At 35.1% G+C, this 26,555-nt stretch overlaps 2 protein-coding genes across 8 annotated transcripts; one reads left to right on the forward strand and one right to left on the reverse strand.

Moving 5' to 3' along the window:
- The first annotated feature begins 669 nt into the window (after window positions 1-669).
- LOC124455921 lies at window positions 670-15,379 on the forward strand. Of its 6 annotated transcripts, XR_006952045.1 has the most exons (5): window positions 670-1,290; window positions 8,557-8,613; window positions 14,059-14,176; window positions 14,601-14,701; window positions 14,972-15,379. XR_006952045.1 is itself a non-coding variant. In XM_047006532.1 (3 exons), the coding sequence occupies exons 1-3, from the start codon at window positions 825-827 to the stop codon at window positions 14,160-14,162; spliced, it is 627 nt and encodes a 208-aa protein (XP_046862488.1). In that variant the 5' UTR covers window positions 670-824; the 3' UTR covers window positions 14,163-14,599. The 6 variants fall into 6 exon arrangements, 3 of the variants coding, with proteins under 3 accessions (XP_046862488.1, XP_046862487.1, XP_046862486.1); XR_006952046.1 differs by lacking the exons at window positions 670-1,290; window positions 8,557-8,613 and adding an exon at window positions 13,238-13,323; XM_047006532.1 differs by lacking the exons at window positions 14,601-14,701; window positions 14,972-15,379 and having other exon boundaries at window positions 14,059-14,599.
- On the reverse strand, window positions 13,752-25,178 carry LOC124455923 (RRP15-like protein). 2 transcript variants are annotated; one of them, XM_047006536.1, is made up of 7 exons: window positions 25,069-25,178; window positions 23,215-23,288; window positions 22,949-23,023; window positions 22,066-22,171; window positions 21,625-21,714; window positions 20,147-20,226; window positions 13,752-14,010 (listed from the first exon to the last, which is right to left on the reverse strand). In XM_047006536.1, the coding sequence occupies exons 1-7, from the start codon at window positions 25,166-25,168 to the stop codon at window positions 13,921-13,923; spliced, it is 615 nt and encodes a 204-aa protein (XP_046862492.1). In that variant the 5' UTR covers window positions 25,169-25,178; the 3' UTR covers window positions 13,752-13,920. The 2 variants fall into 2 exon arrangements, with proteins under 2 accessions (XP_046862492.1, XP_046862491.1); XM_047006535.1 differs by lacking the exon at window positions 13,752-14,010 and adding an exon at window positions 17,461-17,987.
- Between the last annotated feature and the right edge of the window lie 1,377 nt (window positions 25,179-26,555).

Genomic DNA, 26,555 nt, shown 5'->3' on the forward strand with positions numbered 1-26,555 from the left:
TAGTGCATTACTACGTCACTTCGTAGTCACGCAACTGGAAACATTGCAATTGCATTGAGAGTTAACTTGAGAAAACAATCTGCTTGGTATCAAGCCTTTCGTAGTTCCAGGAAAGGGGGTACTAATTCGTGCTTTTTCAGTTGGACGAGGTTGAGCTTGAGAAGGTTTTGTGGCTTTCGGAACAATAGTTGGCAATCGATTTAAATATCGAATATCGAATTGTCTGGCGTAGATTCGCCGTAACTTTTTGAGCTAGAAGTTTCCTAAAGACCTGGGGAAGTGTTCTCAAAAGAACTAGGGCCTTCAGTCGTATTTCTTGACTCAAAAACTTGACTAAGAACAGCCATAAACTCTCATTCGCTTGGTGCCCGTATTGCAATGTTTTCATGTGCGTGACTACAATATTACGTAATAAAGCAAGTTGTCTATTGATAGAGATGAGATATTCCCCTTTTCACTGATCGGCTTTCCCCTTCGTAACTAGTAAATAGCTTAGTACGAAAGTATGAAATGTAAAAACAAACGTGTTGGAAATGTTTAGTAAAGGCTAGAACTTCTATAATATGACAAAAATATATTTTAATATAATTTAGAAGTGTTTCTTTTCTTCGTGTGAATTAGCATTATAGAAGGAAGTGACGTACGTAGCTATAAACATAAACAAACCCGTCGCCATATTGTGTAATTCTATCTTGTTTGATTTGTAGAAAACACAGTACTGATTCCGAATATTCGTAATCTCTTTTGTATGCGTTTCTAAATCTACATTCATAACAAATCTTACAAGAAAATTAATCTGTTTTTTAAAGAATCGGCACCTAACTATGGCTGCGAGAAACCTAAACAGTGAGAACACAGACAACGTTCACATTGACAGGGATGCGAGCGATAAAGTCGCTATAATGAGTCTGCCTCTTGGCATAGAGGAAACTAAAAATTTTGGGACTGCAATTGCAAATGAAAAGTTCATAAAAGAAGTCGGCGAATTGCTGAAACAAATGGGCCAAGCTTTAAAAGATGATTACGACTTACCTCAAACGGAAGAACTTAGAAACTTCCAAGAACGCTTCTCAGGTTTTATTCAGAAAGTTTTCTCTACAGTGGGCATTGTTCTAGATTGGTTGGAAGCTTCAGCTGCGAACGCTAAAGTGAAAGATAATCGCAAGAAGCATGCGAATGTCGACAAGACTAATACACAAGATCAACTAGATTATCCAGACGGCAATGTAGAGAACGACGGTCAATTCGAAAAGAAGGAAAATGTGTTAAGAGGGTTGTATCACATTGTAGGTGCGTTAAACTGTTGATAATATTTGACTGAGATATGTGCCCACAACACAAATTACATTGACAAAATATTCACTTGTATGATCGTATGAAACCACTATAACATGGCGGAAATAATTGCAACTTGCAAGTCAACTAAGGATTGACTAACACCAAGTACGTTCACCATACATATACGAACAATTTCGACGAATTAGCGATTTTCAGTTTTTTAACCCCGCGCATCGTTAGCCGGTTTCTATATTTTCCCAACTTACAGTACCGACCTCGAGTAACATAACTTGACTCGCGAGTATCGAATGGCGAGTGGGCGAGTGACTCGCGATGCAGTTGCGTGTGAGAGGTTTGCGAGTGGATAAAATATTTGGGTGTAGATAAAAAGCGGGCGCAGACGACGGACGCGGACGGCGGACGCAGATGTAAGACGAACGTCTGTTTGTACGAGCTTTATCTTTCAGGATATATTTTTTGACCTCATTATTTAAAGCAATTAAACATGCATATTTCAATTTTCAGTCAGTCATATAGAGTGTAACGCAATGAAACCTCACGTACTAATTGACCTGTTATGTTATGCACGACATCCTATTTCATCTTCGCTGGAATCAGTCGATTCATAACCAATTTTTACAATGTCCGAGTACAAACGTTTGGACATGATGTACAATCGATGTGATTAAAGTAAACTTTCAAGCTGTAACTGACGCACTGACTAACTTGCAACTGCTTCTAACCTCAGCTTTCAAAAGGAAGTTCAAGTTGAAAACTGCAATATACGTACTGCTTTTTCAAATGACAAGTTGACGGAAATCATTATCAGTGCAATAAATATGAACACGCTCACGCACGTAAGGCCAACATGAGTAAAATGCCATTGACAAAACACGAAAAAAATACAATGAGGTTTCATTGCGTTACACTCTATATGACTGACTGAAAATTGAAATATGCATGTTTAATTGCTTTAAATGATGAGGTCAAAAAATATATCCTGAAAGATAAAGCTCGTACAAACAGGCGTTCGTCTTACATCTGCGTCCGCCGTCCGCGTCCGTCGTCCGCGCCCGCTTTTTATCTACACCCAAAATATTTCGCTGTTTGCGAGTAAATCGAAATAACTCGGAAAAATTTCTTTCTCCGTAACTGCATCGCAAGTCACTCGCCCACTCGCCATTCGATACTCGCGAGTCAAGTTATGTTACTCGAGGTCGGTACTGTACATACCAGGTCTTAATATTGTTCATATTATTGACCTTGTTCGTGTTTTAAAATATCGTATTTATTTAAAAAAGCTGGTGACCCTTTCCTGAAGACGACAACATAATATTCCACACGATATAATAGCAGAAGAAATTTAACATGATACGCCAAGGCATCTTCTCACGAACATATATAGTCTGGAGTAATGCCTTAAAGATAGCATGCTGATTGTATCGTTGTTATATAATTGGATGTATTTGTATTTTATCTGTACAAGAGACAAAATTTATTGTTTCACTTACAATCTCGCGTATTGAATACTTCGTGAATACTTTGAAAATTCATACTGTTGTTGTAATGGGATGTTGCATTGTAAATTCACTCCGATGCTTGTGATAAAATACTTCAACAAATGATAAAGCATAATGTTAGAATATGTTATGATGATATATTTAATAATGTCATAATCTCGCGTGATCTATGTTATTTCCTTTTCCTCGTGTATGAACAGTGGTATGAACTGTGAACTTTAACTAACTCAATGACCATTCTTGATACCATTCTTGATACCATTCTTGATACCATTCTTGATACCATTCTTGACCATTCTTTTATGAACATACATAAAAGCTAACACATAGGAAATGCGATAAATGATTTTTTCCACACGTTGTGCGGGCTGACCATTTTTAGACTGAAACATCATCAAGTTGTTTTATGTCCTTCTAATGATTTATAATCCAATATCCTTTGTATTTACAACTATTGTTTCCAGGGGCGGATCTAGGATTTTTCAAACATCAGTCATAAAACATCGGAGGCGCTCTGCACCTGGGGGGTCTGAGGCTATCTCTCCTGAGAAATTTTGAATTTCAGAGCCTTAAAAATGCCATTTTCAGCGTTTCAGAGCATTACAAAATGTATTTTGTGGGCATCGTTTTTGCGTAAATACAACACATTTTGGTTACGTTTTTTTTCAAAAAAAAAACAATGAAGTGAACAATACTTGAATGTTTTGCCAAATATTTAGGCTCATTATAATGCCAAATATATGGCTCATTAGCATGTCTAGGAACGTAAAATTTATTTTACAATAATGCTATATTCAAAAACAGATATAGCCTTTAAAAATTTCTACCAAGTTGTCAGGCATAGACCCCCCTAGAGACCCCCATTCTAACCTCTATGTAATGAGTTAAGTTAGAAATTTGGTACTACAAGTGACAGTTCATAGATATAGAAAAGCTCAGACTTCAAACCATGCAAGTTTATTGTAACCCTTTACCCATCTCCACATCAGTATTAGCAAATTCACCTTTTGAGGAAAAACTCAAAATTTTTTTCTGCCAAAGCTTAAGCAAAAATTATCAGAGTGAAAATTTGCAGATAAGGACAGCTGAATGCCATAAATGTTTATTAGGCATTTCACTTGACTATTATCTTCTTCAAGGTGTGCTATATAGCAATCACTAGTAGCATTGTATTATCAATTACAAACAGAATGTATCCAACATGTCTTTAATTATATAATTACATGAATGTTAAAATTGGTTCATGTGTCATGCTTACTGGTTATGATAAATATCATTTCATATGATCAAAGCTCGTTTAAATGTAAATCTGAAATAATTTAGTTTGGAAATTATAATGATCATCAGAAAAATTACCTAGTGATCATGAAAAATACTTTGCTGTTTTGCCAAATTTCAAGGTTTATCTCCATACATAAGAAGACATTTTACTTTATAGAAAATGCTTTTCATACATCAATAGCCCTTTGGAATTTATGGCAAACAATCTGGTATGAGCCGTAGATTAACACAACTTTACATCTCTACATGAGGTGTTCAGTTAGAAAAGGGGACAATATGTGACATGGGACAACATTTCATGTATCTGAAATACTAAGGTTTAATACCATTCCAGTCAAATTGTCAAAATAAAAAGCTTCATGGATCAGAAGACTCAAAATCACAGGTTATAGTAAACAGCTTCTCATGTAATCAATGTTAGTTTTCTCAAATCTTAAACAATACGTGGTATAACTGTCTAATGATTGAATGATCAATGATCATAAACTGAAAAGCCCCAAACATTTGTTTATGATAAAGTAAATAACAGTATGGCGCCTTATGGCTACAGATTTTTTGTCCATTGAAATATATTTGCAGGAATGTAGGATTTCGCTGCCATATACGGTCACGATTCCCTAAGCACTAAAGAAATCATAGCTAAAAGTCCTTCGGCAACAACAATTTTAGAAGCATCAATCTGTTTACCATACGCCATATTAACATAAATCGCATCACACACTCGCATAAATTGACTTTGATATATTACATTCATGTATACACTTCACTTGTCCTTTACTTACGATTTTGGATGTAAATTTCTGCTGATAAAACTCAAAACAATGTTGGCTTGCTTTTGAACATCAATGACTGAAATGTCGCTCGCGAGATCGTCTTTGCCAAGCATTTACAATTCATCCATACATTAACATTCAATTCAGACAGTGAGCTTGACTATGTTAGTTCAGTTGGCTATAAGTCGAAATTGGTCAAACCCAAAACAGTAAGACAAAAATTTAAACGAACCAATTACACGATAGCAAGTGGACTCCCTTATAGGTCCGGCCACCCCTATTATCGGTCGAGATTATTCCAGACTGTCCACTGATCTGGCCATTGACCAATAAAATAGCGTTTCTCGCGTTCATAGACTCCTTTATAAGTCGAACCAGTCAAGCCACCCCGCTTATCAGTCGGTTATTCCAGGTCAATTAAAATTCAACTGATCTGGTTACCAAGGAGATATTCATTGGATTAGTCATTACTTTTCAATAATAAATAAAGCTGGATTTTTATCACGAAGTAAATGCGATAATAAAGTAAGAATAATTAATGAATTTTTAACTAATATGAATAGGCAATTTTTGAGTTTCAAACATCAGTCGCGCGACGGATTTGACATACTCTAGATCCGCCCCTGATTGTTTCTATATGAGGCACGAACGCCATTTTGAATAATGACAAAAATCTCAATAATAAGTTAAAAGAAAGTGCCAATCCTATCAGCTATTTCAAAAATGAAACATAAGTCGTACGTCGTATCAGTTTTGTTACTTTTCAAGATGGTGGTAAGCCTCACTTATTACTTTAGAATTTCGACATAGACACGTATGTAGTAGACTGGGTTCTAGGTCATCGTGTCCTTCACGCCCCCTAAGTTGTGAATGCAAATAAGAATTTCTGGAGTTTTAATTATCACAACTTCCGTGCATAAATTCTCTAATCGTCAGGACGATGTATCCATTCGTGAGCTCCGTCTTGAGGACGATGTATAGATGCATATTAATAAGAGACAAACTGATATCAATTTTGACAAGCATTATTTCTCTCAAAGTTCCTTCAAAAGTATTTTAAGCGCCATGTATGCACAGATGCTTAACATTAACAAAATGAACATTCTGTTCTTTTTTTAGCTCTTGGCTCTCACACCACCCTTGTGGGATTGCTTGAACTAGCCTGCAAAGTCCTAGACCTGCCAGAAAACGCTTACAAAGCCAAGCAAGAGCATATCAAAGAATGCCTTAAAGAATTTGAAGTTCGGAAAAAAAATTTGTTTATACTGGTAGAAAAAGCTTGTGATCTTATGGAAAAAATCACCAGCGAAACTTCTGACTACCGTAGAAAAGCGATTGAGATTGAATTTAATAGAATCGTTCGTCAAGCAAACATGATCATTGAGTCCTGTAAGGATTTTTTATCCGATGCAGACGAGACAATCGAAGAACTAATAAAAATCACGAGCGTATTGAAAAACTTTTCTCGTGTTCTCCGTTTTCTTGGTTGGGGTGCAACCTGTTACACTGCCTATAAAATTACCTATTCTTCACCATCAGTTGATAGCTTAGCAAATTCTATTCCATCCACTGGTTTAAGCTTGCTGAGAAAACTGGCAATTGGCTCTGGCCTGAAAGGTGTTAGTTTTGCAACAGTATGTGTCGCCTCCGGCTATGCGTGGTTGTCTTGTCTACCCAGTCGAGTCTTTACATTTCGAAATGATCTGGAGCATCTGAAGCTCAAACACAGGCGTTTGAAGAAAGCTCTACATCATTTAGAAAGACGACTAAAAAATGCAGTCGATGAAGTCAATGAGCATGCAAGGCAGAGCTCCAATCGTGAGGACGATGTATAAATGCATATTTATGAGAGACAAACTCATATCGATTCCACGGCCCATTGGTACATTAAAAGGCTGTTAAAATATATGCAGTTAGCTAAAATAGTGTTACCGAGAAGTAGCTACTTTTAAATTAGTTAGCGTACGAAATGTTCGTTTGATTCATTCATTCATTTGTTTTAACGGTAGCTATATTTTATTATGTGTTTCGTTTTAATTTGATGATAGCTATAGTACATGTAATCTCATTACCTAGTTTTGGTCTTTTTGTATGCAATATTAATTATTGAGTATAGCTAAGTTGTAACACTACATCAGCTTAGTAATTAAAAAGTAATGCATGCGAATTCTCGATATTTTGTTAAGAGCGTGGACAATTGAAGACTTAAGACTGTATCCCGTTTTCAAAAAGCCTACACACACACACGCTCTCACTTGCTGAGTGCGAATCATAAATCTTGATCGCACTAATCATTGGTCAACTCATTTCTCCATCAATGCATTCCATGTTTTTCTCTAATATATTTCAAATCAAACAATCAGTGCAAAGCGTCTTCTCACCATTATAGGGAGATTTTGAGGCAAAGAATATGCAATCAAGTCCTATGCTTATGCTGGCAAAACCTTAGCAACTAGTAAATCCGGTATATAAAAACGTTGATTCATCCAATGAAAAAAAATATAAATATAAAGTAAAGTCTTTCAAAGAATCTTTATTATTTAAATATTGTAAGATTTCTTGAATATTCGTTTCACGATTTCCGATTGCGAAATATTCACATATTTTTCAGAAAGAGTTGATGTTATCTTGAAAATATCTATGTATAAATGCCAGTAGTGGCTTGGACGCAAATTGTTTAAATTATAAAGTATATATGAATGAAGTTAGCCTCTCTATAGTTTCTGGTTTCTAAGACAATATAGAAAAGATATATAAAGAGTGTCTTTGTTAAGTTAGCAAAACACGAATGACGAAAGATTATATGAATACCGCAATTACAGAGAGACAATATACATGCTCATAAGTAAGATCGCAATAAATATTTTTAACAGCTTTGTTACAAGCTCTGTCTGTATTATTTCTTATTGTATTATTACTATAACAATTAAAGAATACTGTACAATGGTCGCTCTTCTGTTGCAAAGACGACTGATGTTTGCAAGTGGCTACATGATGTTGATCTTATTTCTAGCTTCAGCATTGTGCGGTGTTATTGCACTACAATCAAACGCGTTCTATGATGAGGCTTTTGGCTTTCGAACTGTTTTCGTAAGTTTTTATGTTTCATCAATTGTAAGAGAAGACTGTTTAAAGATATATATGCATTGAACATTCCTTCAAACTGTTATTATTAAACGAGCATTTACCTGACTTTTCAAACAATAGTGAACATGAAAATTTATGATCGCACGTTGTAATTCATAAATATGATTTATAAGTACTTCTGATATTTAAGATAAGAAAATGATAGAACAATGACATTTCTTTTAAATTAATAACAAAGGATCTTATGGCGGAAAAATTTCACAAGAAAGTGTAGTCCGTGTGATATACGTTCCCCTAAGGGGATTGTACATGTTCAAAGAATTTTCAATATAGTAATGCAGCCTATACTACAGTAAGCACTTCTTGCTCCTGTAGCCGTAATTGAAATTATACTTTGAGGGTAAACGTATAATAATTCTCAAGAAGTCACATAAATGAAAAAGAAATAGCTTTAGTGTAACAAATATATATACATAGCATTAGTTTGCATCTAAGACTTTAATTACTTGCGACTTGAACGAAACCATTTATCATTGAAGTAAAGCAAAACATATTAAATTTTCATATTTATGATCAACATGAAATTGATGCGTTGATCCAAACTTTTATATTTACAGTTTGTTTGGCCTGGGTTGCTGTGCATGTTGAATGGATACGAAGAAAGGGAACATTTGGTATGTATATATGTCGGTATATGCTAATAAAATATGACGTTTCAAATGAAAACATGCTGCAATTATGATTATAACTATCCAAAACAACAACTGCCATAGGATATCTTTCATGTAAAAATATAAAGCAACCTTTGTTTTAAAAACTCTTTTCATGAAGCGCATTCAAGAATCCAGCTAGATGTTTTTCGACCAAAATCGAGCACACTACAAGATAAAACTGAAAATTTAGATCCATCAAACTAGAAATCCAAAATAAAACGCACCTTTGTCGTAAAATGCGTATGTCATCCTAACAGGGGCGGATCCAGACTACGTCAAATACGTCGCATGACGTGGTTGAAAAATTCATGTAATAGTAAATTTACTTTCCTTTTTCATAGATCCATCACGACCTGCAACTTCTAAATTTAATTTGTTAGACAAATCTAATAAGTTCGAAGCGTGTTATATTTATCGTACATATTGCTTGTCTCTGCCATACTGATATTACTATAAGTAAATTACATGAAGTATGATCGTTAAGCCGAAAGCCGAAGATATAATATTCTATTTATAATATGAATGATGAATCATTAATTAACTACGTCTTTGCCTGCAAGTTTTGACTAAGTTAAGGTATGGGTAAGCTTAAACTTAACATCTGATTGGTCAAAATCATGACATACGTCATTTTGCATGTTGTTGAGCCTTCGTTTTTACCAAAATTCGGCGCAGTTTTATGTGGAAATCCAGCAGAACAAAAAATCCTCATGCACTTGTACGTCGATCAGTCGAATTTTTTGTAGCTAGATCTAGACATTAATTGAGGATGGCGTTATTTCAACATCGTGTTAGCAGCGCTTTATCTAGCAAAGATGTAGAAACTTTGGTGTCGATTTACGAGGAATTATTATCGTCTTTGCGATCTCGCAAAATTTACACGGAGAAGAACTTAGCGCAACGTATCGGGGTGGATATCTATCGTAACATCAACGTGGACAATTTCATCTCTGTTGCTGCCAAGGACAACAATTTGGATTTAATTGCAATAAGGTTTGCAAACATGTTGTTGCATGTATGGATTGTGTGTTGATGATGTCTTTATCATACTAGATGGTATAATATTGCTTTAGACTTAGCAGCGAAGGTCAATGTTGAAGAAGGTAAACCTCGTACTTGTCATCGTCAGATAAATCGCAGCAACATCATTGCTGACTGCACTTCAGATTACTATAAGAGATCTATCACGATTCCTGTAGTCGATCATTTAAATTTGAGTTAGCCAGAAGATTTAAAGAATCTTCTACTAATGTTTACTATGGTTTATATCTAATTCCATTCAAATTAATTTCTTTTCTCTCTCATTCCAAGTCTGGGTCCGCACGCTGGCAGGATAAGTTCACTTTATTTGCTACCATGCTTACTGATGATCTTTCAAATCCTATTGCTTTGGATGGTGAGTTTGAACTGTGGGAAACATATTGGAAATCTAAGGAGCAAGATAGTCTTCCTGATAATATTAGTTAAGCCCTAAAAGCCATTAACTTTCTAGGGTTTGAGAATATCAAAGTTTTGTTAAGAATTTTAGAAATAATTCTCGTAACCTCTTGTAAGTGTGAGAGACCGTTTTCAGCTTTAAGGAGACTTAAAGAGTATAGTCGAAGTACGATGGTTGAGACTCGTTTAAATGGTTTGGCGTTGCTTTACATTCACAATGACATAGAGTTGGATACTCGAAAAGTTATTGATTTGTTTGCAAAGGATAAGAGGAAGATTGAATTGGATTTTAGCTGAAAGAGAAAACCGTTTTTATTTCACTCCATTTCATTCCATTACATAAAACATTAACTTATATCGACAGTTCTCACTTCTATAAATATACATCTTGCTTGAAAAGAAATTACTACCTCACATGCTTCAACCAGCATAAGCGTTTACTATTTTACTCGAAGCTTATTTCATATGAACGATTGTACTCGAAAATCTATACTTTGTTTTGTTTAAAGATGTAGGTTGTTTTTTCTTCTATTGTTGCAAGATCTGTGTACTACATTCCACGTTTGTCATGGACTTAAGCATGTTTTGTGTTTTGATGGTGTGTCTTCAGTAATAGGAAGCATGCTCACAACTGCTTATTATCGTGGCTCATCACGAAGAATTTGTTAAGGTTGGGTTTGCAAAGACATGGCTGTCAATGTCGGATGCTACAGTGAATATAAAGTGCATTCATCAAATGCATCCTAGGTATGCTGATGAGCTCTGACATTGAGCGAAACGGCTTAAGTTCCATAGTCATAAGCTAGTTTTTGAAAACTCTTTTCAGGGGCAGTGCATGCCCCCGGATGCCTCCTAGGCAGCGAACGCTTCTGGCCATTTTCACTAACAAAAAAAATCCTGGGTCCGCCCCTGGATCTTAACATTTTAGGTAAAAGTGATCTTAAATCAAGTTTTAGGAACCACACTAAAACAGTTATATTAGTCAAGGAGCAAATGTAAAAAAATTTGTTCCCGTAAGAAATCGATGCTTAAAGCAAACTATTAACCTGGATGCATTTAATAGGTCTAAAATAAAAAGAAAATACATGTTGTCAATAATTTAACCTGCACCCTAATTGAAGCTGCCTCAAAAAGTCTGTGTGACTTTAAAGAATTATTTATGCGTCCAAATCAACTGATATAAGATTAAGTAATAGAAGTCTAACAATTACTTCGCAATATTTTTTCTAAATCTCTGCAAAAGAATAAGTAACTTTTTTTTTACATAATAAGACAAGTACGCAAGAGAAAAAGTTAAAACTCAAGATTTGTCTTCTGTGCCAAAAAGAAACTGGAGTTGATTTAGTTCAAAATCCAGTTTCACACGAAAGCTTTTGACCTTTTTGGAACAAACAATTAAGTATAGAGTTTGTTAGTACTCTGACGTTTGGAATATGTTGTAACACACGACTCCTCACTATCTAGCATCAAATAAAACTACTTGGCTTTGAAAATGTTACCAAGATCTTGTTCATGTTGGAAAGTTGAAAAGGATTCAGGCAAGGTATAAAAGTGAATCAGAATAAAATATAACTCCTAAACGAAAGGTTGAAGCAAACAACTTGACTCGATCCCAAACATCACCCCATAACAAAGATGTATGTTTTTTTCTGCAACAAAGCAGCAAGTTATTAAGAAACCTTACATTCAGTGAGCATTACATCTGCAGGGAAGTCTATAAAAGAGGTGATTGACATTTCGAGTAATGAAAGATTACGAATCAAGTTGTCAACAGCCATTGATAGCAGTGATGTGCATGCGATAGATATTAAATATCACAGTAAATGTTATGTAAATAACGTCACAAGTGTGTTACGCCAATCAAAGTTCATATCTAATCGTGACAACTCCAATACAGCAGCAAAAATGGAATTTATTGATATAACGGAATCAACCCAAAGAAAACTTCTAAGTATCGCAAACGTAAAGGCTTTGTATACAAACATTTTACGTGAAAATGGAATGCCCAGCCCAGCGTGCAGCAGGAAAATGTTAAAGCAACTGGTATTGACAGAAATCCCAGATGTAGAATTTCATAGACCTAAATATATGAATAAACCTGGATTTTAACATTCAAAAGAACTGGAGACGAATCAGTGCTTGAATCATCAGAACACGTATTTATCAAAGAGAATGAATGAAGACCATTTATCATGCTGCATTGATTCTTAGAAAATGCATCAACAAATCAGAGAAATGGAAATTTTGAGGTTAATTTATGACGTGAATGATATGCATCTTCCCAAAGAACTCTATAATACTTTTCCAAATGGTTTATTAAAGGTCCAAAGAATTTCCATATTACAGGTAGACTCGTTTACCTCATAAATGTTTTTAAGGATGAAGCTACTTGAAAATATAGTAGGAAACTGGGAAGCACATACCCGTGCCATTGCTTTAAAACGTTGTTTTTGAAGTTTCTTTTCTATTTATAGCGAGGCAGCTTTCCCTTGATCAGAAATTTATAATTATTTTCAAGCTAACATGTAACAGGTTTTCTGTTTTTAGGAAACAAGTCTACCGAAGTGCACAAGCGCATAATTAGCTTAGTGCAAAGCACAATTTCAACGACCCTGACCGAAAGACAAGCAAAAAACACAGAATCTAAAGCTCTAATCTTTGCTAAAGAAATACCTCAACAATTTACTGATAGATTGACTATACATCATTTAACAAGGAGCAAAGAGATAGAAATTGTGCTGTTACTTCCAATGTTAGGATCTAATACCAAATGCTTCTGTAGTTCACTCTCTAAAATCATAAATATTCCATTTAATTTTAGATTATGAATTTCTTACATGGCTTCGGACTGTCAGTGGAATACAACAAACTTCTCAGAGAAGAAGCCTGCATCGAAAAACACGTCATTCAGAGAATGCTGGAGTCTATATCCCCAGATACAGTAATCAGACGACATGTATTCTTTGCAATAGACAACGTAGATTTTTCAGAAGATACTCCTCATGATAAAAGAACTCTTCACGGAACTGCAATGACAATCTACCAAAAGAAGGATCTCAAAGAAGTTTAAGCTGTACTGAATTATGTGGTTGTAGCGAATGTGAGAACATTCTTCAGGACAGCCGACTTCTTTTGGGTGGACAACGACAATTGACTGAAATTTATCCTTCTAAAATGTATCGTTGCTGCCATGTTCAAGGCAAACATTGCTATTGCTATTGTGTTTGTGAATAAGTGAGTTATAACTTTTTATCAATGATTTTACATATGGATAGTGACAGTGTTACAATAACTAAAAAAAGAAAATTATAATTACAAGTTTGGAAGTATTTTAAGTTACTAATGTTATAATGATAGACTGTAACTTGATTATTGTGACACTTTTTTCTCGAGATTTTATGTAAAAACAACAAAGCTAATAAGATTTTTTGCTACAGCCTCGTTTCCATATGGAGTTTCTCTAGGTTAGTCTAGCTTATTAAGGGTGCAAGTTGCAAACTTGGCAACATGTATTTTCTTGCTGTTTGAGGTCTCTTAAATCCAAAATGTCAAGCGGCTTGCTTTAAGCATCGATTTCCTACGGGACTACATTTGCTCCCTGACTATATACCGGAATTTTGTGTGGGCACACAAAAGCTTTACAATTTGCTACGTAAGCAAACTTGGGCGTTTACTAAGATTCTGATTAATTTTAGATTGATTTTGGGTAACAATGTTAGTCCCTCGTCTAAATCAATATCTCGGCCGTAGCCAAGTAATGGAAGGCAAAAGGTTATAGTAAATGTTATATGAATCCATTCGGCGTATTTAGCTACTTATACTTTTCTTTGATCACCATTTTGTTCCATGTTCACCAGCCAGACACAAAGTTTCTTCAATAGCCAGGTAGAAAATATTGCGACAAAACAATGGTGGAAATGCCTATGAAAGTAAACATTTGGATAAAATCGAATTTTTCTGCAATTATAGATAACTGTTACAATTGGATCGTGCTTAACATCGTTGATGCTTGCTGTTGTGCAGTTTGTCAACAATGCAATAAAATGGAAAAGCTTTACAAAATTGGGCTATGACTACATCCTTCAAAGTAAATGAATATTTTTTGAGCAGCAGTTGCTAATTGGTTCATCGTCTGTCCTGATAAAGTCATATTAACTCTTAAATGTTAACTTAAAATTAAATTGAATTTAATACGGAACTTCGTAATAAAAGCCGAAGGTGTTTACCATTCTGGAAATAAGGAAACAAATGACCCAATAGCCTACGTTGCAGGGCAAAGATGCAAACACCAAACATACAGCGAAAGCAAAATTTATATCATAGTTGCTATTAATATTTGGCTTTTACATGTCATTAAATCTATGTATCCAGTTTGTTCTACGTTTATATGGGTTAAGTAAAACAAAAAACGAAACTCCTGTTACATACATAAACATTATAAACTTTATAAATGTATAGTGTTGTTTTCAATAGCATTCAGTAGTACTGAATATTATGATTCTTTCTTTTAGAGGAGCTTATGATGATTATGATTTTAATCTATGCAGTTTTTATTTTGGTAACATTTGTTGTATTATTGTTGGGTTTGAGTTTTATGAAAAAGCGTGAACAGGTTAGTCGTATTTGTTTTTCAGGAAACTTCCTACTTTTCAAACAAAGGGTGACACACACCAGATGCAAAAGAAAACTTTATAAAATTCAAAATCACCAAAATGGTGAGGGTTGGGGTTGGGGAAATGGTTAGGGTTAGGGTTAGGGAAATGGTTAGGGTTAGGTTCCAAGGTTAAGAAAAATAAAATATAATGATCAAATTCTGTGATGAAAGCAAATGAAATTTTATCTCACAGCTTTCCCCTTTTCATAGTTTATTATATTTCCACAGGTTTCAGCTGGTTTGATCAAAAAGTCCTCGAACATGGATATTTAACTCTGAACCCAATTAACAGTTACAAGAAGACAGTACGCGCGATATTATAGAACCATAGTTAAAAATTGTTACATGTTGATTTACACCAAAAAAACCTTCTAACTTCTTCATGATACCAAGATGCTAATATTGTACGTAATAAAATTCCTTACTTAAAGTACGAAGGCTCCACTTGACTTGTATCTTTTTAGTTGTTACATCTATATTTTAAGTTCAGGCAAAAGAAAAACTGTAAATGATTGAACAAAACGTTTGAGACTAAACTATGTCTATTATCATGAATATAGCATTGTAATTCATGCTTTGCATGCTTTAAAAATACGATTTTTAAAGCCCCTTGTCTGATTAATCATGTCTAGAAAAACAAAAACACACAGTTTGAAGTTGATGTGAGTACTTCGCCGACAAAAGCACAAAAAAAACTCTACATCAAATGAAACATTTATCGGGTGCATTCTTCAGTGCAGTGAAAAGAGTCCGCGTGAATCGATTATTGGGTTCTTTGAAACGTCCAAAAAATCTATTTACAAAGCTGCAAAGAAACGTGACGATAAGAAAGTTATTGCCATAATCGATTCTTTTGGGAAAGATCTTTCCTCGCCAGAGTACTGGTATCATCGAAAATGTTATAAAAAATATGCTCACAGCAAGTTAAAAATCAAAAAGCCTATACGTGAGCGACAGCGAAAGTCATTAAGAAAAACAGATCGAAGAGGTATAACGTGCCAATGTATAAGTAAGATGCTAATTATAATTAACACTTACAGTTCATTGAGTTACTTATGTTAACATATGTATAGGTAAGATATTGGCAAATCAGGAGTGTTGTGGAGGTGGAAGGAAAAAAATAGCAAAAGGTGGAAGTGGTTATGAGCAATTGAAAAATGTTAGACTGAGAATGGTGCACGATCTTTGCACAATGCTGCTCTATCATTACATTTTACACATTTGCAAACAGGTTGAGAATTCAGAATGGCAACGATTTTAGCAAAGGAGTAATTTTACCACAGATCGTGTTATAGGGAAATCTGCGAAGACCGCATGACAAAACCAGTGGCTTTAAGCAATGCTAAAACCGTTTTTCAGGAGCTATCTGCAGTCATCGAAGAGAAGATAATCCTTAGGTGGGAAGTTTGCAGGTGGTTGATTTAGCTAAGAAATATTTAAAAATTTCAGACCGTTTATTTGGTGCTGAACTGTAGGACTGGTTTCCGCCATTGATGCAAGACTATCGTTTGTCCTTGCATCTTACAATTAGCTCACTGCTTTTTGGCTTTCGTTTGTCAAACAAGATGCCCATCGTCTTCACTGCCGTCCTGGGGGTCATGCCCTGCCAATTTATTCGTTGCCGCAACGACAGATGACCATCATATCCTGTCTTCGACCCTCGTCGCTGCAAGGCACCCCGTCGTTTCATGATCAGGATTTAGCAACGGCACACTACACCTCATGTTTTCCAGACGCAGTGGTTGGTCCATAGTCTTATTACAAATCTACATACGGACGGGTCGTTTGTCTTTCTCAGCGATGTTGCCACCTGATCTGTCGTGTTTTGTCTAGTGGTTGTGATGGGGGTCGCTTTAATTGGAAGTACTGCCTGATCACCCTCTCTTTGTATCGGCGATCTTGTTGGGCGTGTAAATGCCATCATCGAATTGAGCTGCTGCTCTCAGTAAGGTCCTCTATGTTGTCTATGTCCTCTTTGTGTTTCACAATTTTTTCCTACCGCTTCTGACGGTCTTTTCACGTCCATCGTTCCTTGGGGGAGAGGTTCACAACATCTGTCTATGTGCGTCGCTTGTAGCGCCCAACCTGTGTTGGCGGTATTGCACAAGGTTCGTCAGCCATTGCACAACTGGTGACGTTCCTTCGCCGCAAACAACTCAAAATAAGATCATTCTATAAATAAAAGAGTTTTACGACATTTGTGTTAATTTTATATTTCTTTTCTTCCTTCTCAAAAGCAAGCAGTAACATTAAGTATTTGCATTTTTAATATTGCGGTGGTCTATTATTAACTGCGGGCTCTTCATTTTTCGAGCGAGAATCTGGTGTGTTAAAACCAGAATGCTCATTAAAAGGTGTCGGAATCACATTTTTATACTTATGTACATGAATTAAGTGTGTATGCGTTTCCTAGAATGCTGATGAGCCCAGACATAGGGCGAAACAGTCCAAGACTGAATGATATTTAAAATGAAAATTTAAAAACGTTGTAATGGGCGTGATTGTTGTATAACTTTGAAATAATAACCCAAAAAGAGCGTTTTCCGGCAGTGTAAGGCATTTGATTTTCCAAAACTACACGGCACAATACTGACTTTAACATAATAACTTATTATGTAACAGTATGCTTTTGAGGAGTCCACATTACTTCAATGTAAACACACACATTTTCCTTTTCTTAATGAAACATTCATGGTGACAATAATGGACAGTATATATTTACTGTAGCTGCAAAACTTTAATAAAACATCATATAATACAAGGCAATTCTCTTGAGCTTAGTGTAATATGACAAACATGATACATAGCTACATAAAAATGGGGAATGTGCCTGTAAGCTTTTTTTAACTACGTCATTACTTGTTTAGTGATAAGTGATGCAGTTTCTAAGCTTACAAAAAACGATTAACTCTTTTGCTGACTACTTTGTGAGCCAAAAGTGAGGGCTGGTACTTGGGTGAGTCTATCAACGACACTGACATTTTCATTACATGATTCGTCAAAGCCGCACGAACTTTCAACAAGCATTTCAACAATGCCATGCGTGAAGTCTATTTGATAAATTCCGTCGGTGAATTTTAGTGAGCTTTCAGTCAATATGTTCATCATTCTCGTCATCGACAGGTTGGTTTACTTCATCCTCATATTCTATATCGTCTTTGTCCCAGTCTTTCATCGTTCCCCCAATCATAAAATCATCTTTAAGTATATTCCATCTAGACAATCCATCTTTTTTAGTTTCCTCCTATAAAAAAATATTTAAAGGAATTTAATGTTACTCCACGGAAATATTTAATTGTTTATATTGTGTTATAGGTTGACGTGAAAATATGACCTCGAAATATAAAGCCAGGCAGATGGAAGAGAAAAAACTTACCGTATCGAGGGGCAATTCCATTATGCTTTAAATTTGTGCTTCATTTAAGAAATAGAAGATATTTACTGTGTTTGCACAGGCTTATGCAAACTAAGGAGACCTTTGGGAGAACTCGAGAGCAGATCAGTGCAAGCCCGAGACCGAAGGTCGAGGATTGCACATGCTCGAGAGGTCGTTTGTCAGGCAAACGTTTGGTCTGTATCCGCCCCTACTTCAAACTATGTTTTTTCTCGTTTTTTAGACATGATAAGTCAAACAAGTGGCTTTAAAAATCGTATTTTTAAAACATACAACCAGTACAACATGCCCGGTAAACATATAATATCTAGGTGGTTTATATGAAGTATGCCTACTACCGCTGATCAAAATACCAAAGTCTCACTTCTTCCTGCAAACTTATTCAAAAATGATGGCGCTTCTCAAAACAAAACAAACGCTTTCAGTTAAAGTTATAAGTTGGCCTTCTAAAGAACATTTTTGCTCGCCGACTTATTGTAGATAGTTTTTAAAGGTGTTGAACTAAAATTCTAGCGTAAAGTGAAATTGCCCCTTGGTATGGTAAGTTTTTACTCAATTTTCCTCACCTATCTGCCCGACTAATAGTTCAGCAAAGAACACTAACCCAATTGTTCTAAAAAAACTGTTATGAAACTAAACGACACTATGCATTTCGGCAGACTTCTCCTCCGGTGTCAACGTCCGCTAAATGAAAATTTAAAGTCTACCGATATTTAATGCCAAGAAAGATTGTACGTCATCTCCAAAAGGGGATGACGCTCAAAACAGGGATAAATTGAAAACATAATCTTTTCGTCGGCAGAGGACAAGAGTAGAGATATCATTAGAAGCCTTACCCATACACGGAAGTTTGATAAACACAGGGCACTTAAATGGTCGAAAAGCCTTCCCGCTCATTTTTGTAAGGCTTCTAATGATATTGAGAGGAAACTAAGAATATTACAGAATACTTGTTTTTCGCGAGTAACGTTATCTTTATATTTTCGAAAAAACTATTCTACAACCCACCCCCAAATAATCATTGTCGGCGGAACTTTTAAGCAATGTAGTTTAGGAATACAAATGTGAGTGTGATGCTCGCTATGTAGGTAGAACGTCTCAATGGTTAAGTTATCAGAAATAGAACGGTTCCCTTACGACAACAATCAAAACGTGATTGTAAGAAAAATAATTTAGCTTCATGTGACTCCGCGATAGGCAAACATTTCTTTAGTAGCTCTCATTGTGCTGATTCTTATTCAGACGACAGTTTTAGGATTATTAAGAAATGAAGTTCATTCTTCAGTTACGCGTCATGGAGGCTGTTTTAATTAAGTGAACCAATCCCGTCCTCTGCCGACAAAAGGATTATGTTTTCAATTTATCCCTGTTTTGAGCGTCGTCTCCCTATTGGAGATGACGCACACTTTTGACATTATAAATATTGGTCGATTTTAAATTTTCCTTTAGCAGACATTGATACCTGAGGAGTAGTCAGCCGAAATGCATCGTATCTGTTAGTTTCATAACAGTTGTTTTAGAACTATTGGGTTAGTGTTCTGTGCTTAAAACAGTTCTTTTCAAGAACTATTAATCTATTACTTTTGCCATTCACCGTGGTATTGGCGATCTTTAAAACGATTTTCAGATTTATCACCACGACAAAGTCTCTATTTTACTATTTAAGAATGATATTTAAGAACTGCATTTGCATGATGACAGTTTAAATTAAAGTCGTGATTTTATTTTTGCTGCAGTTGTTAGCGATCTCATCATACCCGTAACAGGGTATTAAAGTTAACTGAGATAAAACATTCAGAATCATGCAAGTAATTGAAAGGCCTCCACAAGATCATGTCTAAAACATAATGAGACATAAATGAGGGCACCACTAAGGGAAAAAATGTAGCAAAAGAAAATCTTTCAACGTGCATGAAACTGCAGTACAGCGCGTACGTACATCAAAAACAAACAATTGAAACCAGCAATTTTATAAAAAATTATAGAACACGCCAGTTATATGTACATACTTGCTGATGAGATGGAGTCACATCACTAGAATCATGCTTCAACATGTCCAGAAAACTTGATTTGGAGACAGACTTCATCACTTTAAATAGACAAAAATATACACAATAAGACAGCTTTTCTTCATCACTTAACCACAACTAAGAATACTCATTCGTGCTGACTTCCATAATTTCTTTCAATTACACAAATATGAACAAACGCATGTACAACATGTGATGTTCTCAAATTAATATTTTAACCTCTTGTTGCATTCAATACTCAGATATAAAGAAAACTAGGGATCCAAGGATAATGCAAAGTTAAAAAAACATTGTTTTTGACTTGTAATTTAAATCAACTATAAAATGCTTCAAGAATTTATCTCATTTTTCCATTAACTTCCACACATTTAATTTCGATTCATGTACGTAGCTATCATGAGGCAAATATCCATTGACTTCATGGCAAATAAAACATTTTTAAATAAAACCTTTCACAAGCTATAGTCCACGTAAACAACCAATTGCGGTCTTGTTGTTAACGGTTCACACAAAAGCTATTTCATTTTTGTACAAAGTTTAAAATCTATGTTTAAGTACTGCCTAGTTTGCTTTTACGCACAGTGAAGGACGTCAGGCCAATAACGGTCATTGAGGTAAAGAGTTTCAAAATGCATTTGTTGAAACAAACTGAAGACGACAGACAACATTACGCAGGCAATAACATATGACCAAATAATAGCACAGTCCACTCAACCAATACTCAAGTTCATACCTATCAACTGGATCTCCTTGCACTGCACTGAGAGTACTTAGCCCACTGGGTCACAATTAATAAGAAAGCTTATCTGAGCATGCGCAATCCACTTCACTAACTACTCGACTGCACAGTCGTGACAACAAACTACTGATTTACTTGCACCGACTTTAAAGTAACTAATCAATCACAAATTATTAAAGAAATCATGTTGACTGACTTGACATACCGTCCAAGTTTACGTATGGCCATGATAACAACCATCTAGATTTATTCTGTGAGTCACAAATTATGAACTAAATCATCTGAGTAAAGTAAATGGTTTGAATCCGGGAGTATCGTTACATGTTAATAGATGTACTCGTCCAGGTTAGAAGAGTCCTGAGAAGGAATGTTGTTGGTGTTGATGTTGACTGACATTTTGACAACCTTAGCGGTAGTCGTCTTCAGAGTCAAATCAGAAGTAATCTGAGAGTCACCACAGTAGATGGTTTAAATCATGAGGTAAATACACTAAGAAAAACATTTTACCTATAGGTGGGTTGCAATCCCCCCCCCCTTGGGAGTAAAAGAACAATCGACTGCTTGCCATGTTGGATGAAATTTGCATTGTAAATAAGGAAATCCTTTGTTAAAATCATCCAACATTGCGGCTATGACGTAGCTTGACACCCAAGTATAGCAGCCTGGCAGGAGGCACAAAGCCATTGCATTTATTGCTGTTAGAAAATTGCTAACCAACCTTTAACCTTCTTCGCTTCAGTTGGAGCCGATTTAAGTTTCACATCAAGATCCTCCTGGTGTTTGTTGACAGCATTAAATAACTTCACAACTGCAAAAAATTGCTTCTCTCAATATTTTGATCACATTGTGTCAAGGTTTTAATTTGCTGTAAATTTGCAGCAAAACACATGTAGGCCGATGTCGTTACACATTAGGATTAGTGAAATTGGAGTGCAGGTGCTGATGAACTGCACTCGTTTGCTGAAACTTAATTCGCAATTAAAATTGGGCTGTACTTAAACACCTAAAGCCCAGATAGTCAGAAGATCCTGCTTATCTTTTCTCTAACATTTCACTAAGATTATAACTGAAGGGTATTTAGGATTATTAGCAGGACAAGTTGAAATAAAGTGACAGGTGCTTGCAAGAACAGTTTAGTTGAATAAACTAGAAAACGAACCTCCCTTAGTAGCAATTCTCTTTAAGTTTCTTTCCTTCTCATCATTACTAGGTGCCGGTTTCACATGATTCTTCTCCCTTGCCTCATGCTTTTCTTGGGTGATGAGCTGTATTGATAAAAATGTTGATGAAAGACTAAACTTAAGTATTAATAGTGTCTTCAAAGATTTTTTGTAAAATTTAGATTTAGATAATTTTAATATATTGAAAAAAGATTTCAACAACTCATTAAATATGTTCCTGCAAGAACCTGTGTACACTAATAATGCATTCAATGCTTTGGCCTCTGCTTCATAACATCAAGAATTTTGTCTCCATATAATGATGAAAATAATCACAAATTTAATAATTTTTCTCCAATGTTATCAGAGCTATTCTGAATGTATAAATGCAAAAGCTTCTCAGAAACTGTGCTTGAGAATAAAAACTTTCTGTTCACTGTCATAAACACTTTTAATAAAATCCACCATTGTCATTTTTACATTTATATTGTATTTATGTTTTTAGATAACATGAGAGTTACTATTGTCCAATTTACCATATTTGTTGAGTTATTGCCTACTTCTTAGATAAATAGTGATATTATGGTAGCTGACTACAAACACCAGCAGTTACAATCCAAATATTTGAATAATCCAATTATAAATCTGAGATACACATTTGCAAGACAAAAGTAGCTCCAGATATCTAAGGGGATATAAACATATTCTGCTAAGCCTGGCTAATTTCTTTTCAAAAGAACTTCACTTTCGAAAAAAAGTCAACCTGACACAATAGAATATACGAATATTCTCCCTCTCAATCAATGTTGAATTGATGTCCATGGTATGCACATGATAAAATTATTTGGTGACAACTATTGGACTGACCAAGCAAAAATGTACCTTTTGCTTTAAAATTTCCTCCTGCTTTTGCTTCCTTTCTGTTTCCACTTTTTTGTATTTGCTCAAAACTACTGGCTAAAAAGCAAGTTAAAAGGAAAAAAAGACACAATAATTTTTATATGTTTACTGTTGGCAGTAAACATATATGTTCTCAATATTAGCATTACACCCCAACAGATAAATTTTTAAATAGCCATAAGCAACTTAGTTTTAATACCTCTTATAAAACCAAATTGCTTATGGGTATTTAAAAATCTTATGTATACCTTGTCTTCAGGTATTTGTTTGGTCAAAATCCTCGCCATGGCATCAGCCCAACCAGGATTTCCATCTTTTGTTCCTGTAAATACAAAGTGCTAACAGCATAAATAAGGACAGTGCAAACAAATAATATCCAGTAGCAGACCTGGGGTAAGTCAGAATACATTTCAGCACATCATTTTAAATTCAAAATCCAATAACAATATTTTCAATATGAACATAATAGCCCAACATAATACTTTTAAGAAAGCCATCACAATAATCATATAGAGAAGGATTTATTAATTACCTTTCGTTTACCTATCTCAACCACCAACATCCTAACATCTCCTTTACATCTGAATTGGAAAAAGACAACACGCTCCCCTTTCTTGACGTAAAAATAACTCGCTCTAACGGCAAGTTTTCCACCTCCGTGTATCGTAAACCCACTTTCACTGGTCTTTTCACCAATTTCCATAGTTTCATTCCCATTCAATACAAACGCTCCTTGATCTCCTCTTTACTTCACAGAATTTTCAACCTCTGCTCCAGCTATGAGCACTTTCATACCGAACTAGAAGTCGTTAGAAAATTGTTCACCTTAAACAACTTCCCTTCATACATATTTGACAATCATGTTCACCGCTTCCTCAACAATACATTTGAACCCAAAGATCTTATTCACACTGCTCCTAAGAAAATCATGTACTTCTGTCTCCCTTTCACTGGCCTACACTGTCTTCAGATTCGCACTCAAATCACTCGACTCTGCAATGCTGCCTTTCCTCATATCAGCGTTCGCTTTGTTTTCGTTCTTCCAGGCGTCTCTCCTCTTTCTTTCCTTTTAAGGATAGGGTTCCCAAGCTCCTGAGATCTGGTGTTGTATACTCATTTAAGTGTCGATGCTGCTCTGCATCGTATGTGGGTCAAACCACGTCATTTACACACCAGAATATCAGAACACTTGGGAATCTCTCTAACAGGGAAGCCTTCCTTATGTCCACCACCATCTGCAGTTCTTTCTCATATAAAATACATCTCACCTTGCCGATTTTAATGATTTCTCAATTCTCTCTTCTCCTCCGACAATTATGACCTTATGATCCATGAAAGCCTCTTATATCCAAACTTAAACCCTCTCTTAACACTCAAGGCAACTCAATCCTTCACCCTCTTTTAATATACCGCCATCCTCACTTATTCCATCATCTAAACTTCCTACTCCTCTACATGTAATTTAACACCCCATACTATATGCTTGTATTTAAAACCTCGTGTATATATATTAATTCAATTAATCTGAAGATGTCTTAAGTTAAAGACGAAACGTAATTAATAAATCCTTCTCTATTTGATTATTGTGATGGCTTTCTTAAAAGTATTATGTTGGGCTATTATGTTCATATTGAAAATTCGCTTTCCGCCTGGCAAATCTCTGGCCACGATTTCCAATAACAATAATTTTGTTAGTTGAAAAATTTCAAAGAATACTCTGAAGCAGAAATTTTACAAATAGGATTGTTTAAAAAGCGTTTTGAATTTCAATTACAATTATTTTAAGATATTCTGACTTCCATTTATACACTAGAGCCGCACGCTTCTGATGATAGCAATCTCAGTACCTACAGTAGAATCATTGATTTACTTAATCAACTATGTTTATATTAAGTTCCTAACACGTCTAAGGATATTTTCAAAACGTTTTCAACCCTAGTAAAAGTAAAAAGACCTCGAGAAAGTCACAATCCACGATGATTGACGAAGAGGTAATAGCTGTGCTATGAATGGGCGAGCTGCTGGTGAAATTAATGCGTTTAATTTATTTAGCCTATTGTAATGATGAAAAAAATCTCTTTAATTTAAATTTTTAGTCATACCGCTTTTAATATCGTCTTCATTACTGTTTTTATTTTCATAATTAATCGGGTTGTTTGCTCCATGTTCCACGTGTTTTTCTTGGACTGCGGTGGTAGCCATTTTGCATGCATGTCTCTTATACTTTGATTTACACAAAGTAAAGGTAAAATCAACTCCAATCACTGAAGGTTGTTGAAGTTGTTATTATACGCGATAATTCTTGTAAACAAATGCGAATATTGTTGATTCAACAATGCGTTAACGAGATCTTGTTAATGAGGAAGTGGCCTAAATTGTTAACAACAATAACATTACATGATTGTAGATGTACAGTAGATCGTCCAGGTTAGTAGAATCCTGAGAAGGACTGTTGTTGATGTAAGATTGTTAACGATTGCTAAACGATCAACCTCGTTGCAACATGTTGGAATAATATGTGAGCATGGTTGATAGAACAAGCTTGTTTGCCCCTAACTTCAAAACCCTACACGGCCACTATAAGTTTAAATTTTTTCACACTAGCGCTATCGCGAAAAGCGACGCCACGCTAACGGACAACTCATGGGAAAAATTTTTATCGGGTTTGTTGAGAAAGGATATGTTTTAATAAAACTTGCTGAAAAGACAGTGATAAGTTTTTCACTTATGCAATTTATTGTGTTGTGCCTGGGTGCACAAGAAAGCAAATGGCATGAAAATACTTGGTGAGAAAATTTCTTTTATCGGTAGGTAAATTTTTTGTCAATACCATTTCACACAATTTCTTACTATCATTTTTGTCCTAATAAAAATTAACAAAGGAACTGGTCTCAATTTGTTTGTTCATGAATATTTAATGTTATCCACGCCCATTATGAATTTTAAGTAGATGCATTTTCAAACTCGCTCTCTTAAACCAATTTTTCAAAATAAACAAAGATGGCGCATATGAAAGTCCAATCAAATTGTTAGTGGAATGAAAGACAACGTTTATGGAAAGCTACTAGTTGACTTTGTCATTACTTTTATATATGTTCTCTAACAACTGTATTTCAAGCGAGATACGAAATAACTGTAAAACATGGTTTGTCAAAAATTAAAGGAAAACAACTGTTTTTCACTTTGTAAACATTTGTGTGTACAGTAAAAAGTATATAGTATCCTTAAAATTTTGTCGAATACTCACGTTATTCCGAAAATTTTAACTGTTTATTGCTGATGATGTTTTATTTAGTATAAACGTAATGAAACTTGACTACCAGTAAACTTGACTCATTTTTCCTAACGAAGATACATCTTTGTTGACTTTTGATATTAAGAAAGTAGATGCTAGTAGTGACTACATGTTTAGATTTGATGAAGACCAGTCAAGTTAACTAAATCTTTGAAGGAAACTTTTTCATTGTTAACGTAAGACAGTAATTACACAGACTGGCTACTGAAAATGTGTATGAAGCATCAAGACTTTGTACAATAATTCTGATATTCTTTTGTCACTAAACTTTAATACAACAATCATTTGCATCAA

Source organism: Xenia sp. Carnegie-2017, unplaced genomic scaffold (assembly GCF_021976095.1).
Source record: "Xenia sp. Carnegie-2017 unplaced genomic scaffold, XeniaSp_v1 HiC_scaffold_4, whole genome shotgun sequence".
Lineage (NCBI taxonomy): Eukaryota > Metazoa > Cnidaria > Anthozoa > Malacalcyonacea > Xeniidae > Xenia > Xenia sp. Carnegie-2017.